The sequence below is a fragment of the Pleurodeles waltl genome, chromosome 3_1 (genome assembly GCF_031143425.1).
Source record: "Pleurodeles waltl isolate 20211129_DDA chromosome 3_1, aPleWal1.hap1.20221129, whole genome shotgun sequence".
NCBI lineage: Eukaryota > Metazoa > Chordata > Amphibia > Caudata > Salamandridae > Pleurodeles > Pleurodeles waltl.
The window spans coordinates 1,692,061,278-1,692,080,895 of record NC_090440.1 but is presented as its reverse complement, the minus strand read 5'-3'; the positions used below and the strand labels follow the sequence as shown (position 1 = coordinate 1,692,080,895).

Genomic DNA, 19,618 nt, shown 5'->3' with positions numbered 1-19,618 from the left:
TTTATATTTACATGTGTTAACCACAGTGGTGTTCACATTGATGACTTACTATGGACTAGTGGATTTATACATATGGCCGCAGAATTGAATTGAAGAACTGGAATTTGGGATCTGAATGTTGCGGACGCGGACGATGGAATTGAACATTTAACATGAAATCAACATAATTCTACATATGAACTACTCATAAAAGAAAAATAATGTCTAAGATTTATGTCTAGGCGTGTGCCTTAATGGAAGTTCCCTTCCCAGTGTACCCCAAGGAAACCTAGGAGACAGGAGGAAAGTTTGAGTGTCTCCCGAAAGGATACCCAGAAGATAGGAGTACTTACACCAGGGGATACGGATGCATAGGGCTGTAAGGAAGTCTGAAACCCTCGCTAAAGTCAAGGAAGGCCTCTGTTGTCCAGCTGCTGTTGCGACCTGTGAACCTGGCCAGTGGAACCCAAGGACAGATCCCCCAACGTAGAAGACCTGAAAAAGAAGGGGACAGAGTCCAGCACACTCAGAGGTGCCCATGTGGTGCAGGTGACCATGCTCACCGTCCTAGAAGTGAAATTCCTGCAGGTTGGTGAAATGGAGTCCAGCTGCGGGGTCCAGGAGCTAAACAAGATCCCAGGAGTCTCCTACGAGCTGTCTCACATCAGTCGACAGATTGCAGGAGGGTCAGTGACCAGCGAGGCCACCAACAATCACTGGCAAATACAGGTAGGAGCTGTAAATTAATTTGCAAGTTTTTGGGGACCAGCAAGGGCCAGGAGTCTCTACCCTTGAAAGGGAGTCATGGCAGACCCTCAGCACACAGGGAGGCCGGCAGAAGTCGTTTGAGCCCCCAAAAGAGACCCACAGGCAATGGACACGGAGTCACAAGGAGGCCTCGACAGCACAACAAAACAGAAGTCACAGTAGCTGCAGAAGGGAGGTTGATCTTCGAGGTGCAGAGTGCTGGAGGCTGGGGCTCCCCAGTGCTTGAAGATCTCTTGGAGGAAGTGCTAACAAACCATGGCGAGACCAACAGTTGTGGTGCACAGGGATGCTGTTCCAGTGGCTGCAGCAGGGGTCCACTGTCTCCCAAATGGACCGGAAGACAGGAGTGACCTGAAGAGGACCACATAACCACTACCTGTGAGCAGAGCCTTCATGCTGTCCGTGGGACAGCAGGATCTACCAGCCGGTCGTGGTGGTCTTGAGGTGCCTGTAGATGCAGGGAAATTACTCCTTCACTCCAAGTGAGAATCCCTAGTGCTTACAGGTGCAGACAGAGGTCTTCGGGCCCTGAAGGATGCACAGCCTTCGATGTTGCAGAATTCATTCAGAATCAGAGGAAAACAATACTGCAATGGGAGCCTTCCCACCAGAAGCAGACTTGTTTTGGTACCACAGCAGACCAGCAGCGGTTCCAGAGGCTAGAAGCAGAAGATGTCTTGCAAAGTTCCTTGTAGAGTCATGCTTGATAAATCTGAGGACCCACCAACGAGGGATCCCTTAAGTGACCCTAAAAGGGGGTTGGTCACTCTCTGTAGTGAGCCACCTATCAGAGGGGGTCAGGGACATCATCAACCTGGCAAAAACCAGTCAGATGCTCCCGGGGGCATCTGGACATCTTATTTTCTAGATGGCAGAAACACGTGCCCACCTGGAAGAGCTCTATGTACCTCCCTACGGGAGTGGCTCGACAGGGGGGTAAGACACTCCACTGTTACTTGTGTGGTTTGGCTCCAGAGCAGAACCGGGGGTTCCTGAGCTGGTGCAAACCGGATTATGCAAGAAGGGCACCAAATGCGCCCTTCAAAGCAGTCTAGTGGCGCTAAGACGCCACCTCACCCTAGCCCAAAGACACCTATTTCAAAGTGTGAGGTGGTCACACCTCTCCCTTGTAGGAAATCCTTAGTTCTGATTTCCTCTGCTTGAGTCGAGTTCATCAGCAGGAGGGCAGAACAGCACCTGAGGTCAGCAACAGCGAGGGCTGGCAGCCAGACCCTGTAAGGCTGCACAGGCAGAACTGAGGGATCCTCAAAGAAACCCTCAGAGTACATGGTATCATGCAACGAACACTGAAATCTGTGTAGATGCAGGATTCCAACATGTTTAATATCAAACATGCCTAGGTTCAGAGAAGCCATTATGTAGTTGGACCACTTGTGTAGACCAGTGTCCAGTACATACCTGAAGATGGCTTCCCCGTACTTACAAAGCCCAGAGAATGGAGTGTGGGGCTGGTAGATGCATACTGCTCATGCAGAAGTGCCCTGACACTTGAGGACATGCACCCTGCCCTTGGGTTGAAGGGCCTACCAGAGGGATGACTGATCGTGCTTAAATGCAGTGAACGCAATGTAAGGTAAAGCCTTATATCGGTGGTGAAAGAGTGCATCCATTATGAAAATTGTGGAGTGAAACGTTTACCAGCTTAAAAATTTAGAGGGGAGCGAGCACAGGGTGATGGTTAGCAGGGTTTCAATGCACAGCAGTTTAAACACACTGAAACCAGGCAAAAAGTGGGGCAACTATGTCAGAAGGATGCTAATTTCCTACAGTTTGAACCAATTTGGTTCGCAGTCAGACAGAACAATGGGTTTGATGTCCATAGGCGAGATCTGTCTCAGAGTTGAAGCAGCAGGAAAGAATAGTTTACCTTTAACTCCATATTTCTCAAAGGGGAATCTCTGTTTAAGTCATAAGCATTTGAATAGTTCTGTCTAAGTGCGGTATCCAGGAGCATTTCTTTATACAGTCTCTTCTTAAGTGTAGACTTTTGCCTTGCTTCAGGAAGGCCTGTAGAGAAACTTAAGAAAGAACATGATATGGGACCTAGGCAAACAGGCTACAGTGGGAGAATTTTTCAGACTGTTCTGAGAAAAGGGTTAAAAAACACCCTTATAAATATATAATTTGAGGTAAATGTTTACATCAGACCTCAACTCTCCTTCACAAGCCCTTCTGACAAAGTAAGAGATTAAGACTAGAAAGGCAGTGTAGTCCCTTAGCCTGCTATTATGTGAGTGAAAAACAGTGACTGTGCCTTTAAGGCTGCAGAGACCACCAGTATCCCATCATTCTAAGCAGATGGCAGTCGCCTCAGTTCTTCTTGACGATAAGTACCAGTGATACGAAGTCTGATACTATTAGGTAGTCTGTCCCCGAAGAGGAGGGAAGGCCGCTTATCACTTAAATGAAGATTCCCCTATGAGAGAACTGTAGTTACAGTTAAGAAACTACTCCTTCTCTCATAGGGGGATCACCACTGATAGTCATAAGCATTTGAAGAGAATAGCAAGCCCATCCCCAACAAACACAGTGGAAAGAACAGAGGAGAGAAGATCAGACTAGCCAATAAATTCCTGAGGGAGGCTTGTCCTACTTGAGTATCTGCCTTAGCATCCAAGTCCAAACAGTAGCGTTTGATGAATGTGTGAACATCTCCATGTAGCTGCCTTACAAATTTAAGCATTAGTAACATTCCTTATCAAAGCAGTTGTAGCTGCTTTATCTTTTGTCGAATGGGGCATGAGTTTAGCCAACAAAGGCTTGTTGGCCTTTTGGTAACAGAAATGTATGCAGTATACTATCCAACATGAGATGGACGGTTTGGAAGTGGCCCAACCTGTGAGGACCAGCCCATAGCTCACAAAAGACTGGTCTGATTTTCACTGGTTGCACGTCTTGTGTAAGACCCTCCTTACATCCAGGAAGTGAAGGGTTTTCTCTGCTGGAATAGAAGGATTCTAAAAAATGGTGGGTAAAGAAGTCATTTGATTGGCATGAAAATCGGAAATAACTTTGAGAAGATATTTCGCATAGGTTCTGAGAACTACCTTATTAGAGTGGAAAACTGCAAGGTTCATTAGCATACAATGCTTGGATTTCGCGAACTCTACCAGCTCGTGTAATAGCTACTAGTAAAATTGCTTTCCAACATAGATGCTACAGAGATGCCTTATGAACAGCTTCAAAAGGATTTTGTATTAAAATTGAAAGGACTATGTTAAGGTCTTAGGGAGGGGAAGGGTGACTGATGGGAAGGAAAACATTTTTTTAACCCCTCAAAGAAATCTTTAATTACTGGGATCTTGAAAACATTTTTGTGAAGAGCTTTTGCAGTAGGCAATAAGAGCCTCCAAATGCACTTTTATGGATGATCATTGTAAGCCAGATTTTGCCAGATAGAGGAGATAGGGAAGGATGGCTTCCTCCTGGCAAGATGTAGGGTCTATGTTCTTGGGAGAACACCAAATGCAGAATCTCTTCCACTTGAAGGCGTAAGCTGTACGGGTTGCGGCAGGTTTAAATGTCCACACTATACTAGCTAGCCATGCTGCCAAATTCAGAGGAGAAATTGGGGTGGACCATCTGTCTTCTGAACTTAGTAGGTCCGGCCGGCATGACAGCTTGAGGTGTGGAAGCTGCAACCACTGAAGGAGATCAGTGTACCACCATCGACGTGGCCACTCTGGGTCTATCAGTAGGAGTCAGGCTCTCGAGCGTGACAGCTTGAGGAGGACTGCAGGGATCAGAGTGATTGGAGGAAAGGCGTAGAGAAAACTGCCTGTCCAGTCGATCCATAGGGAATTCCCCAGAGTCCCTGTTTGGAAGTACCTTGAGGCAAAGTCTTGGCATCTTTTGTTTTCAACAGCAGCGAACAAGTCAATGTGAAGCAAGCCCCATAGCCAAAAAAGGTTTTTGACAACAATATTGTTGTGAAGGACCCACTTGCGGTTTTCTAGCAAGGCCTTGCTGAGGGCATCTGCCTCCACATTTTGCACACCTGGGAGATGTGTTTCAGTGATCCGTAAGTTTCTGGCTATGGGCTATTTCCAAATTGCTTGGGCTTTATGGGTCAAAATGTTGGACCTCGTACCAAGGTGTGCATTTGGAGTGAGGAAGATACATGAGGCCATAGAGCCAAGAATAGAGGATAGTGGCCTCACCATCATGTAATAAGAGGCTTTCATTAGTGTGTGACACTTCTGAAGGATTGTTGAAAGTCTCTCCTTCGAAGGAGACACTCTTGACTTTTTGATGTTGAGTGGCTCCCAAGTATTGTAGTCTCCGCACTGGTTTGGAGAGACATGTTGTGGGTGAAGACCCACCTGCCGAAGTACTTCACAAGTCTAGTTGTAGTGACGTTGGATTTCTTGTAAGGATGAGGCTTTGATCAGCCAATCGTCTAGATAGGAATAGGATGAAAATTCTATGCCTTCTGAGATAAGCAGCCACTACCACCACGCATTTGAAGAAGGTTCTGGGGGCTGATTTGAGGCCAAATGGAAGGACTTGGTATGGATAGTAGTCCTGCTCCACTATCAATCTCAAGAACAGAGCCAATCACTCTGACGTAATTGAGGCAAGATCTGATGTAATGCCAGCATCCAAAATGTCTCCCTTCAAATCCATTTGTTGGCCGTCTATGTGCAGAATTGGTCTAAACTTGTTCTGGTCTTAACGATCTCCACTACATTCATTTGATGCAAGACATTGACTTATTTCCGATGCATGGGCAAATGATGATTTCGGTAGTATGGTCGGGAGAGGGCTGGTGAATCTGAGAGAATACCCATTTTGAATAATACTGAGGACGCAGGAATCTTTTGTGATTTAGCCACTCTGCTAGATAGTGAGATGCTTCCCCCTGCCGGATTCATTGTTTGGTACCGGTTATTCAACCACCTCCCCACTCCTATCCCCCCGGGCAGGTTGCTGAAGTGGTCTTCCTCTAGATTGCCTTCACTATTGTTGCTGCTGGTAAGGGCTCTGCTGCTGCGTCTGTTGTCGACCCTGAAACCAATGAGTGATTTGAACCCTCTGAAGGTAAAAGTGGCATTGGTAAGGCCTGAATGGACATCTTTGTTCTTTAGGTCATTTCTGCCTTAATGCCACCTATTCTGTCTTACATGTGGCTGCCAAAGACAAAAGATCCTGAAAATGGAACGTTCAAAATCCATTGCGATTCAGATTTCAATGAATTGAGTTGTAGCCAAGAGTGACGTCTCAAGGCAGTGCCATGCCAGTATTCTTGAGCGGCCAACAATGAGTAATCTTCTGCTGTACTGATTATTTGGTTTGATACCATGAGGCTCTCATTTACTATTTCTAAAAAGTCCTCTCTCTCCTATCCCAGGGGAGGGCATCTGCAAATTGTTGCCTAGAGTCCCAGAGCTCTCCATCGTACCTATCCCGGAGGGCAGTGGCACTAGCAACCTTCATTGTTTTTGCAGCTGTATTGCACACCTTGCACCCCACTGATTCCAATTTTCTCCTCTTCTTATCAGGAGGTACGGAAGAAGCAGGAGTGGTGGCATGATATTTCTTTGAAGCTAGAATGACTAACGAGTCAGGAGGCGGATCCGCTCTTAGGAAGAGAGGATCTTGTTCCAGAGGCTTGCATTTCTTTTGTAGCCTCGAAGGAGACGGTTTGGTGGTTGCTGGAGTGAGGAAAAGTTCCATTACAAGCTCCAGTAATCCTGGCACTAATGGAAGCATGGGCCTTAATGTCGATCTCTGACGGAGCGTGTCAAAGATGACCGATGTCGTAGGTGTAGGAAGCAACATCTGCATGTTTAATTCGCTGCTCCCCTCACCAACATCTCTTGGAAGGTTGATATGTCGTCCACTGGTGAGATGAGAGGTTGAGGCGAATAGTTTGTATGTCCTGATCGAAGGCTAGAGGGTGTCCTTGTGCGCAAACGATGGCTATGGTGTTGGGATCATCTGGAAGATGACGAGCACCTGAACTGATGTCTGTGATGGTGTGACCTATCTTGGAGCATATAAGAGGCTGCACTGGAATCACAGGAGCAGGTGGAGCAAGATTTACTGCAGGAAGTGTTGGTGGTGATAGAGGCGAAGGATGTGAAGGCGCGGTGAATCCGGCCGTACTATTGGAGAGAAAGGGGAGTAAGCCCTTGAGTACTCCGAATCAGATGATTAATTTGCACACCTCCTTTTCCTTCTCAACGTCAAGATGGACTCTGACATCGACCCTCAATGATGACAACCATTGGCACCTCGATGTTGATCTCCAGGTTTTAACACTCCCGGTCGTCAAAAGGTCTGGGCGCCTCGACATCGATATGCTCCTTGACATCAACCTCCCAGTATGTTTCGACGGCATGTAGATTCTACCTTACCTTGACATTGATATGTCTCTTTTCCTCAACGATGATCCAGTCCTTGACTGTGACAAGTCGGTGCAGTACCTTGTCTCTACGTCGAGTCCCTCGACATTGACTGGGAAAAACTGAGTTATTTGTGGCACGCTCTTCGTGGACCTTCCACGTCCCTCAGAGGCAGATGTAAGAGCCCTGATAGAGGAACGACCCTCTCCTCACTCTGAGGTCTTACTTTGAAACTGTATTTGCTGTCTGCGCCACTCTTCCTTGCCATGGAGACAAATCTTCTCCCGCTCTTTCAGGGTACGGCAAGAAAAATGCTTGCAGTGAGGACACCGCTTTGAATGATGACTAGAGGGAAAGCAAAGAATACAGATGCTGTAGGAGTCTGGTTTCGCCTTTTTCTTCCACAGAAAGGAAAACTGTCAAACAGGTAAGGCATGGTAAATGTAAAAAAAAAGAAAAAAAAAAAAAAAGCCTCAAAATTCTGTCAGAAAAAGTCTTAAAAAGGTAAAGACTGAAGAAAAAAAAAGTCAAGTGAACCAGTTTAAAAGGAAATTCACAGGTGCATTTAAAAAAAAAAAACCTAAGAGACCAAGTTCAGTGCTCCAGGATCGTGTCACCAGGTACCCAAAAAGAGAACTGAGTCAACTGCCACCTGCTGAGCATGATGGGATACTGGTGGTCTCTGCCACCTCAAAAGGCACAGTCACTGTTTTCCACTCACATAATAGCAGCCTAAGGGGCTACACTGCCTTTCTATTCTTCATCTATTTGTCACAAAAGGGTGTTTTTAACCCTTTTCTAAGTACAGTCTGAAGAATAACACCACTGTAGCCTGTTTGCATAGGCTGCACATTATGTTCTTTCATAAGTGTCTCTACGGGCCTTCCAGAAGCAAGGCAAACATCTACACTTAAGAGACTATAGAAAGAAGTGCTCTGGGATACTGCACGTGGGCAGAACTATTCAAATGCTTATGACTATCAACAGAGATGTGCTACGAGAGAACTAGCATGAGTATGACATAGGCCCTGGAGTTAGACAGAGCTGGTACCAAGACCCATCAGGTGTATCTCGGCTGGAGGCCTCCGTAGATCCCTGGGGCTGAAAAGATGCACCAGAGAAAAGGTGCCGAAAACGCAAAGCTGGATCTAATCTACAGTGCCAAAAAAACAAAAAAACAACCATTTGCAATGCCATGGGTCTTGCGTTTCCTCGAGTTAGAGCTATTGGCAATGTAAATTACCAACTGGACTTTTCTTGCCATATAAATTGGACACGGAAGTGTCTATCTAGATGAAATACACCTAAGAGAGTAGGGAATGTTCCCAGTAAGCAACACACTTAATCATAGCATTGTGGGCTTTTTTGCAGTAACTCAGTAGAAGACAAGTGTGCTTTCCACTAAGTACCGCACTGGTGAGGTACACTGTGGAAATAACCGCTTGCACAGCTTCTTCAACCAGAAAAAGCAAAGCAAAGGAATTGACGTAAGCAAACCAATTCAAAGCGCCATGGCCACTATGTGCAGGAGCGCGAAGGAGAGACACAAAAGGAAAAAGACGTTGGATCACAGTCAAACATTCGGCAATCATGCAATTATCCATGCAACAGGTACAGTCTGCGTGGCGGTAATAATACCTCCCCAAGGTGGGGCAAACGTATAGCATTTACTGTTGATGACAAAGGATTTTTGAAAGGCAAGCCCACGAACGAGTGAAAATGATGGGCGTCAGATGGGCGTGGTTAAAAGCCCACAATACTTACAACAGGTCAAAGCACTTGCGCGCTCGACTGGGATGCAGTCCACATAATCACCAGTGGCTGAGATTAATTCAAGCATCACTTTTTTGTTCAGGGCACACTGTTCAAAGTACTTGAAGTTGTGTCCGGACTGTTGACAAATGACGCACACACTGGGGGGGGGAATCTATCACAGACATTTCTATGTGACGGTTTTCACAATGTTTAAAGCCTGTGATTTAAGGATGTATCATTTCCTTTGCACAGTGGGGAAAATCGTAAGAAACCAACCTCGTCAACTTATAAGGAAACGAAAGAGCTAGCTCTCGATCCACATATGATGGTGCAGAAAGAAGAACTGATATCAGTGTGAAGGGATGGTGCTTACATGTGCCTCTGGCATCACTTCAAATACGGGATAGAATGGATGCAGAGCCGTATGAAGCCACCTGTTGGCACACAATGCTGAGGAAATTCTCTGGATCCTTGATATTATGCAACACCAGCTCCATGTATGAAATAAAGGAGCACTCCACAAGCTCACTTGCAAAACGTGTTATTTCTGCACGCGCTCACCTACACGCTTCGCACAATATTCACCCTGATTATAGTAAGAGGCCATTATCAAGGGTATGCAAACATACAATCAGATGACCATCCTGAGAGTAATGCCAAACTAATAATGCGTGTAAATCCTGTTCAATATTCCTTTTCATAAAATTGATACCACCTTATTATATAATTTCTTAACCTCAGAAAACGGATAAATGTTGGAATCATAATAGGATAATCAAAACGAATATATAATTTGTTACTTTTTTCTGATATCATTTTTCACTCTTTTTAATTAAACTGACATTTCTTTTGATTATTCCAACTTGCTTCAACATTCTCAGGGTCTGAAATGAAAATGAGCTGGTTTCAATGACTTGTGGAAAGGACTACTGAAATAAGTAAACAGTTTATTTTATGTCTATGCTGCTGGGATGGTCATGTGGATGTAGGATTATATGCACTTGGTGAAAATGGTTTCTTACAGTGATCAAGGCCGATATCAGCCGAAGCACACAGGTAAGCATTTGCATTAATAAAACCATATTTTGCAACTGAACTTCTTGAGTGCAAGTTCATTCAATACACAAGGCCGATCCTTAATAAAATAATACTGACACATAAGCGTCAGAGGTTCGATATATATATATATATATATATATATATATATATATATATATATATCTCAATAATTAATGACTATCCTCCGAAACAAGTTGCTGAATGAGATGAGTGTCACGAAGATGTCTCGCCAAAAATCTTTCAGCTGTCCTGAAGACATGGTTGTGCATGTCCTAAGATTACAACTATACACATACCTGATGATGTACTTCCTGATTCTGACATATTTCCAAGGTCTTTCCATCATGAGAACTCTTTAAATTATCTGTGGGGTCTTTCAGGTGATCTGCAATGCATTGCTTTTCAGACTGCAGGACAGCTAGTTGAATCTGACATTTTTCTTTCAAAGAGGAGACTCGAGCAGAGACCTCTGCTTCCACCTGATGAGCTGCTTCTTGGGCACTCTGCATATGGAGCTTGGTAATTTCTAGACAGTAAAAAGACAAAAAATGCATTAATTTTGAAATACACCAAGGGAGAAATGTGTGTCAAATTTCAGACTGCCTTAAAGAATTCTAATTTACCAGTGGCCACTATTGCTTATATAGGCATATGCAAAAAAAGAAAAACCCAAACCCCCAAAACCAGAAATCTGCGTACTTCTCAGCTAGTCATTCCTCTGCAGGCCTGAGAAAGCTTCCTTACATGAATCAACTCTTCAAAGTTTTGTGAGGATACTTGGAAGTCAATCAAACATGGCCAAATGAGAACTACCGGATGGAAAATGGGTGAACAGAGTGAAGTCTATTTTCCTTACCATTACGTTCAATCCCCTCGCAGTTTAACTTTAGAAATCTTTTACCAAACACAACAGATTTGGGGAAGTGATCTAAATATCTCAAATAAAAAATGCACTGAACATATTGGCTCACCTTACGGAAAAGGAATATCAAAAATCTGGATGTCAGCATAAGCTTGAGCTATTACGAAGTATCTGAGACAACTTTTTGATCAGGTCAGATTGAAGTTGTGGGTTTTCTTCTCATTTCAAAGATAAAAGAAATGTCCTTCGCTATTCTCATTATACACCTCCTCCCTTAACGGCACTGTATTCTCAATCAGCTTTTCCTACCATCATCATGACAGCAACACACACAACTTTTCATGTGTCTTTACATTTCCACACTCAAATCTCTAACTTCCTTACCAGACACTGAAAGGCTGTATGATCCATTATGCTCTTTTTTTCCAGAATCCCTATCTTCTGCTTTTTCTAGGTCTCTTCCAACCATGTACCTACACCAGTCTTCACTAATTTATTTTCTTGCACTAGAAACCTTTGGGTGTTATTCAAAATATACATGGGCCATCACTCCATTAAGTATTGACAGAACATCAGAAAGATCTGGTAAAATTATCACTAATTCCATGAAACGCACTGTTAAGTCTGCCTGGGGATCTACAGAAATACACTTTCTTGCCTCCCAACATAGTTCTACATTTCACAACCAGTACAACTTTCTCCTTTCCTTCCATTTGCCCCACAACCTTCAAGTCAGCTGGCTTTGAGGCAATCAAGCCAGTAAAAAAGTCCTCATGTTTGCGACCAAAACACGTTCATTGTCTGAACCTTAAAAAAAAACTAAAAAAAAACTGCCTTTTACTTTCCCAAACCTTGCGCTATATCAACACACTTTAATTGCTCCCAACTACCAAATGCTGAGTCTCATTTTCACTTACTCTCAGTACTGATCAGATTATTTTGCAATTCTGTTCCAAGAGCTCTGAGTCACATCATCGCTGTTCAAATTCAAGACCACCCTAAAAGCAATCCTATTCAATCTGCAGTCCCTAGCAGACAGACTTTTTGGATGGAAAAAGTAACAAATGTGAGATAAGTATAGCTCAAACAGGTACAAACCAAAATAAAACTGTATAAGGATACAGGTGTCATTGTAAGACTTGTCAGCAGGCAGGGAATGGCGGCAAGGGACACCAAATGAATTGTCATAGTACGATGCAGTCAGGTAGAAAGGAGAAAGTTTATCGGTTGACAAGTTTGGAGAGAGGCGTTTGAAGTTCTGCATAAAAAGACACAGGGGTTCATAGTAGGGAGGGTGGCATCAAGGCCAGGAGAGAAGTAGTTGGTGAGGTGGTGGGGAAAGGCTAAATTGAAAGGAGGAAAAGCTTGAAGAGCAATGGGAGGGCATTCTTAGGTAGGGCAAATGCAGACTTGAATTAATATCTATTTTGTCAGCCATGTAATGGGACATGTGTAAATGTGTTTAAGTATAATGTCACCTTGATATTGTTTTAATAATTATCTTCTTTTAACCCGTCTTCTCTCAAAACCTCACTCTACTACAGATGCTCAAAAACAGTTTGTCTTATGTCTTGTGAGTTGATCATATGTGAAAATTTTCTGTTCAAGAGACTTGCTCATACTTTGTTGCTTATGAACGAATTAAATAAAGCAGTGCATGGACTCTTCAAAAGTAGAACAAGTAAGGACTGCATTGTTGCCTGTAGCAAGGACTCCTAAGGAATCCAGATTTCTTTACCCCCCGCACCCCACATCAAAGCACAGGCAGCAATATTTCAAGGACCAACAACAATAAAAATTTAATTTAACATAAGCAATAACTATGCATTTGGATGAGCAATGCATCAGACATGTTAATTTTACAAGAATGCCAAAGTAAATTCAATTTTTTCTAGCTAGCTCCATATTTATACACATTTTGTAAAGTGAGGTTTAACACAAATTCAGTGCCATCCCTCAATTTAGCACTGCAATCAAGGTAAGATGCTGACAAGTGCAAAGGGGCCAAGCATTCTGCAGTCACTTCTGAGTTGGGGCTTCAGTCAGACCCTCAAAACAGTTCTATTTTACCAAGTTAACTGCTCTCTAAACCATAAAGTCTGAGCACTGGACCAGTTTGAACACTGGACTGAACAGCACTAGTCTGCTACCTTGTTGACATGCACAGGTCATAGTCTGATTTGCAGAAAACATACAAACTACATACAGGAACTGTACATGGTCACAAACCTTGGATGTGCTGGTCAGAGAGATGAGCTCGCAGTTGCTCCAGTTCAAGACAGTGCTTTTTCTTTAGCGTTTCAATCTCATAAATACATTGGTCGGAGAGTTCCAGCTTCAGATTGAGAAGGTTCTCTTTATACTGCAGAGCCAGTGAGGATTTCACACACTCAAGGTCACGACAGTGTTGCTCTTCGGCCTGAAGGCGCATAAAATTCAACTCTTCCTAGAGATAAGAGCATCAAGAGCACTTTATAGTTTACTTTTAAAAAGGTATGCCTAAATACAGCATATATTAAATTGCTGAAACACTGCTAGCAGTCAGGTGTAACCAGATACTGTAACAAACTGCAATAAAGGACCCTGTTTTGTAAACCAGTAGAGCAAGAATTAATGCTGTTCACTGTAGAAAGCTGGCCCAGTGTGTGGTGGACACCTATGGTGTTACACCTTATACTGAGTCCAGGCAAACCCCAATTAGATAGTGTTACAGTGTCTAGACAGCCACGGCTCTCTAGGGTAGATGTGGTGAGCAGCCAAGACGTATCTAGAAGGCATGTGAAGCACTTGCAATACCACAGTAGTCACACAGTAACTTATCACTCATGAAAGGAACCACACGGTGTTGCAAAAATAAAGGTACTTTATTATAGGCACACCAAACAAGACTACCACTGGCATACCTCCCTTTGGAGGTATGAACACACAAGCTGGGCACAGATAAGTACTCAGGAAAGCATAAATTAGCAAGGACCCTATTAGGGTGGGGAGCTGGGGGGGAGGGGCAAACCATAAACCAAAAAGAAAAAAAAAAAAAAAAAGAAAGAATTGGAATGTGAGCGGGTGTCCTCCACCAGAGTGTATGGAGTAGTTAGACAAGTGCTGAGGGAGACTGGAACCCCAAAAGGAAAGTACCTAGAAGATTCCCACTGGCCAGGTGCAGAGAGGTGATTTACCCGGTTTCCCCATAGGCTAACATGGGGAAGTCGCGGTTGAAGAATCTAGAGGCTGGACCAGACCAATAGAACGAGCAAGGTCCTGGGGACTCAACCCTTAGAGGGGAATCCAGGCTGACCCTCAGACGACAGGAGAGCCAGAAGAAGCAGTCGGAGCCCCCACAAACAACCCACTGGCAGCAGCATGTGCAGTAAGTCGCAGTAAGGTCCAGTCAGCACACCTGAAGAGAAGTCCCACGTCACTGGAGCAGCAGAGAGGAGACTGTTCTTGCATAGATAGAGAGCTGGGGGCCACGACTACTTAGAGCCTGAAGATCCCTCGGAGCAGGAGTCAACAAGCCTTTGACGCTGCAGGAGTTGCGGTGCACAGGGATTCTGTCCCAGTGGCATTGGCAATGGCTTACTGTCTCCCACATTGGACAGAAGGCAGAGAGGACCACGGGGGATCCCTCACCACCTGTGTTAGAGAATCTTCGCAGATCTGGAGGACAGAAGATCCCACCAGCTGGACGTCATTGCATTAGGTGCCTGCAGATGCATGGGAGACACGCCTTCACTCCAAGGGAGATTCCTTATTGCTTCTTTGGTGCAGCTGAAGTCTTGCGGACCACAAAGGATGCACAGCCGTGGGAATGTTGCACACTGCTGATGGAACTGGGGAAACAATGTTGCAAGGAGACTTCTTCTCAGGTGTTGCAGTCTTGTTTGGTTCCTGTGTTGCCCAGCAGCGGTTCTGGAGGCCAGGAGCATAAGATGTCTTTGCAGAAAGGTCCTGGTGGAGTCTTACACAACGAATCTTGGGAACCCACCCTCAGAGTCCCTAAAGAACCCAGAAAAGGGGTTTGGTCACTCTCTGAAGTGACCACCTATCAGGAGGGATCTTTGACATCAGCTACCTGGCCTACCCAGTCAGACGCTCCCAGAAGCAGATGGCAGAACCAAGTGGCCACATGGAGGAGCTCTGGGCACCACCCTAGGGGTGGGACTGGACAGGGTAGTGGACACTCCCCTTCCCTATGTGTGTTTTGCACTAGAACAGGGACCAGTGGTCCCTGGACTGGTGCAAACCGGATTATGCAAGGAGGGCACAAAATGTGCCCTTCAAATCAGCCGGTGGCATGGGGAGGCTACCCCTCCGCAGCCCAGTAACAACTATTTACAAAGGAGACGGAGTTGCACCCCTCTCCTACAAGAAATCCTTTGTTCTGTTGTCCCCTGCTTGACCTGGCCAAGCAGCAGGAGGGGAGAATCGAGCACAGCTACTGGAAAACTGGTAGGAGCAGAACTGGAGGATCCTTTAGGGAACCCCCAGAGTGTATGATTCAGACATGTTTCATACCAAACATGCCCAGGTTCGGAGTTATCATTATGTTGCTGGACCACAGGTCCAGTGACCAGTACATAGCTAAAACGGCTTCCCTGCACTTACGAAGTACAGTGAACTGGAATTGGAGCTCGTAGGGGCATCGCTGCACCAGGTTCACTGTTCACAGGAGATCTTGAGTTTTTACTGAAGGCAGGCAGTCCTCCCGAGTACCTTGAGTCACAGCTTCAGGTTGAGTCAACTTTGGTGCAGATTTCGACTAGGCATACAGACAGGCCGGTGGTGTTTGTACCAGGTCGGATGCTTCTTTTCTGCTCTTCTACTGTCACAGCTCTTCAGTGTTCTTGGTCTTCTTAGTTCATCAGGATCTGTTTCTATAGTGCCACAGGCAGCCCTAAATACTGAATTGAGGGGTGTTAGAGGTGTGTAGGGTAGTAGCCAATGGGCTAATGACCTTTGTGGTCACTATGCCCCCTATAGGACCAACTCCGGTAGAAGTGGGCATAACTCTGTCCCAGAATTCCTAGATATGCCATGACAAAGATGGCTACCGCTCAAAGTTCGTGCCCACTTTGTAGTAGCTCACTTTAGGGGGTGGTACGAGCCTGGAGGTGGCCCACCCCAGCAGACTGACCAGCCCGATGGCAACCTGACCCAAGAGGTTGGCGGGTCCTGCACCCAGAGCCATGTAGAGGCTGGGCAGCATGTGCAGTACGGTTGAACCAGTCAGCGACCCCTCTGTAGCCATAAAAGGGGTGAAAGGCAGATAGAGGGGTGGGGGACTTCAGGTGACTGTGAAGCCCAAGGCCATAGCCCGAAAATCCTTGAGGTACTCAAGCGCAGAGACTGCCTTTTCTCCAAAGAAATGGGTGCCATTATTGGGTATGTCCATCAAGGAAGCTTGGAAATCCCCTGAAAGCCAGACGTGTCTACTTTCGATGAAACAGCTCAGCCTAGCGAGTCTGTTGTGTTCAGTCAGCAACAAATTGTGAATTTTGTTGCACCTCTCTTATCGGCAAAAGAGTACAACCACCTCCAGGTCCTCTGTCAGCATTTGCACAACTCTGTCCTACAGCGTGTGGAAATAACGGACCAAAAGGCATGTGGTGTTCACAGACAGCAACGCAAGGCTGCCGGAAAAAAACATCTTCCAAAGTGAGGCCAACATTTTGGATTCCCTGTCCGGGGGAGAGGAAGGAAAACGTGCCCTGGGAGGTTGACGCTTGGACCACCAAGCTCTCGGGGTGAAGTGTTGCATCAAGAAACTTTCTCCTGGTGCATGGCAATGGCGGCAGGCAATCCTGTTCACAAAAGCCTCTGAGCTGCGTTTGGATCAGGAACCCAGAAGGACGTCAATAAGGGCCTCATTGAACAGATGGGTATGAGGTATAAGCTCTTGGATGAGGCCTCGCAAAAGATTAGTCTTAAAGGCCACTGAGGGCAGATGAAGGTCCACGACCTTCAACCAACTATTCAGGCCAGTCCATTTTTGTCCTGGGAAAAAGGGTCCAGTGGATCAGATTGAGGGGGCAAAGCTCCTGCCAGCACCAGAGTAGGCGTAATACAACGTCCATCCAGCTCAATGTCAGAGTCGCCGAACACAATGGAGATGGTGCTACCCAGGAGCATGGAGAGCACCTGTGTCAGGACCGGCATCAGGGAAGGTCGAAGTGGTACAACCAGCGCCGGTCCTGACCCAGGGATGTATCCCTGGAAGCCCCTCGGTGCAGAGGCTGAAGCCACTTGAGTGGAACCCGAAGGGTCCCCCCTCCGACTCTGCGTGCCTCAAAGATGCCCCAGCAGGCCCGCCCTGCCTAAATAAGAGGCACATGGCCCATAGAACTCAGAGTCGTGCAGGGGTCATTCCTGCTCCAGGAAACTCTGGGAGGTGCAGCATCAGTCCAGGCGCAGGTTCCTCAGAATAAGGCTTAGATGATAGACGCTCCCTCATTTCGTCGGTCGACTGACAAGGAAAAGTCAGAGAGATTTGATTGCTTAGATTTTTTCTTGTGCCTTGAGTTACTTGATCGTCCTAAGGACTTGGAGTGGGAGGACTATGACTTTCCATACCATGACTGACCCCGGGATCTTCCTCTCGACTGGGACCTCAACTTGCAGAGTCAGAGCACTGGGCAGCCATCAGTTTCAGGGACTGCTTCCTCAAAACCCTCAGCTGCATGGCTCAGCACTGTGAGCATAACTTTGGGTCGTGGTTGCGCTACAGGCACCAAAGACACACAGGGTGAAGATCCATCAAAGACTTTATCTAATGACAGGACATGCAGAGCTTGAATTCTGTCTTTCTAAAGGACATCCTCAACGCATCAAGAGTAAACTCGAAAAATACTTCAACAAAAAGTCAAAAAAAGTCAAAAATCAACTGACTGGTAGCTCTCCTTGAATCAGCGCTTAGCTGGTGCAAAAAAAAAAAAAAAACTGACCTCAGCGCACCAGGGTGGCACCTATACATGACCCACAATGTAATCTCAGGTGCTGGCAGTTAGACACCTAGGGAGAGTTCAAAAGGTAAGTAATCTGCAGGTAGAAGTCTATCAGAGCTTGGATTAATTTGCTAGCTGCCAAGTTTCAAGCAGATTCAAACAGCATCAAAGTTATTACTGAAAGACATATTTACTACCCCTTCCCGCCCATTTACTTTTCAACAGCCTTAGAACAACTTGTTCAAACTCCGACAAAATCAACAAAGCTAAATCTTACCAGCTTCTCACCTGCTACATTTTAGAAAGAGGCAAACAGTGCCTCAGACCCCCATTATACCCTTCCTTCCCCACCTTTGAAATCTGCCTCTGCATGTAACTGGCAAAACCAAGAGTGGGCTGAACATCACAAATCTCTACCAAATTTCCAGCTCAACCATCGAATGGTGCCTAAGTTAACAGTAAATCAAAAATACTTTTATTTCCTTTCCTCTTCGCCAGCCCTCTTGTAGGAGGATGGCTCAGTATTTGGTCTGCACCTATAGATGATGCACCCCACACTGAGTCCAGGCAACCTTGATAGGGTCCTCTCAAGTAAATTCTCTGAAGACAGTGTGCTCTCAAGAAGGGGCAGCACTGGAAAGCAGCTAAGGCTTATCAGAGAGGGTGTAAAGCAATTACAATAACCACATAGTCAGTCAATGACGTACACTCAAGAAAGGACCACAACAAGTGTTTGTAAAAAAAAATATATATATATTTATTCACTGAAAGGCACTAAACTAACTTTATTATATCTCCTAACTGGATATATGAACAAAACAATATACTTCAAAACAGCTAAGAAAAAGCATATAACATGGGCCCCTATTGGGTGAGTGGCAATCCATATACTAAAAAAAGTAAAGTCACAGCAGACAGTGGCTGACACAAGAATTATAAGGACTGAGGAAGCACTAAAACACCAAAGATTAGTAGCAGGAGTTAGGAAAGGGCTGGAAAAGGACCCTTCACAGGGGACCCCAAGGAAACCTTCTGGAGCAAGGAAGGTTCATTGCAGTGAAATTGTGTTGGAACCTCCCGTTGAACTCAATGGGGACCTCGGCTGTCTAGTTGCTACAGTGACCTGTGGACCAGGTTGGTGAAACCCAGGTGTGGATTCTGTAAAGGAGCACCTGTGGAGAGAAGGGGCAGAGTCCAAACCCAAAGGTGGTTGTTGTTGAACAGTTGTCATGGAGATTCAGATGAGGCATCCACGTGATGCAGAAGTATCCCAGGAGTCGTCCACAAGATGTCCCATGCCGTTTGTGGATTGCAAAGGGATCAGAAATGAGCAGGGCTACCAACAAGCCTTGGCAAATGCAAGAAGAGCTGCAAAAGGAGTTGCAGTAGTGGGGACCAGCATGGTCCAAGGGACTCAACCTTTAAAGATAAGTCAGAACTGGCCTTCAGCAATGAGGAGAGCCAGCAGGAATGGATGGATATCCCAGGAGGACCCTCTGGCAGCAAGCACAGGGAGTTACATGGAGGCCTCAGCAGCACAAAGAAGATGGATGCCCACGTTGCAGAGATGCTTGAGGCTGGTGCTTCTTGGAGCTAGGAAGTCTTTGCTCTGAAGACAGGGGTTTGGAATTTACTGAAGTATCTACTTGTCCATGGGACAGTCTGCTTCTTATATCTACTTGTCCTGTGAAAAAATCTATTTGTCCCTTTGGTGCCATGTAGTGCTGCAACAAATTATGACAGTGATATCTTTATGTAAGAGCTCTGATAATAGCCTCTCTGATTGTGCCAGGGCTACTACTATAGTAGGGCTTGAATACTTGCAATTTCAATCCCTACTATAGGAATATTCTTATTTTGCCACCTTTCTGCAGATCTACATACGG

General features: G+C 45.5%; 1 protein-coding gene across 1 annotated transcript in view; it reads right to left on the bottom strand.

Moving 5' to 3' along the window:
* Positions 1-19,618, bottom strand: part of LOC138283614 (golgin subfamily A member 4-like) — a 129,098-nt gene that overhangs the window by 15,091 nt on the left and 94,389 nt on the right. Inside the window, exons 11-14 of the mRNA XM_069221551.1 lie at positions 13,021-13,237; positions 10,226-10,455; positions 7,342-7,460; positions 6,170-6,610 (exon numbers count right to left, since the gene is read on the bottom strand). Coding sequence (XP_069077652.1) covers positions 6,170-6,610; positions 7,342-7,460; positions 10,226-10,455; positions 13,021-13,237 — 1,007 coding nt within the window. The remainder of the gene's footprint in view (positions 1-6,169; positions 6,611-7,341; positions 7,461-10,225; positions 10,456-13,020; positions 13,238-19,618) is intronic.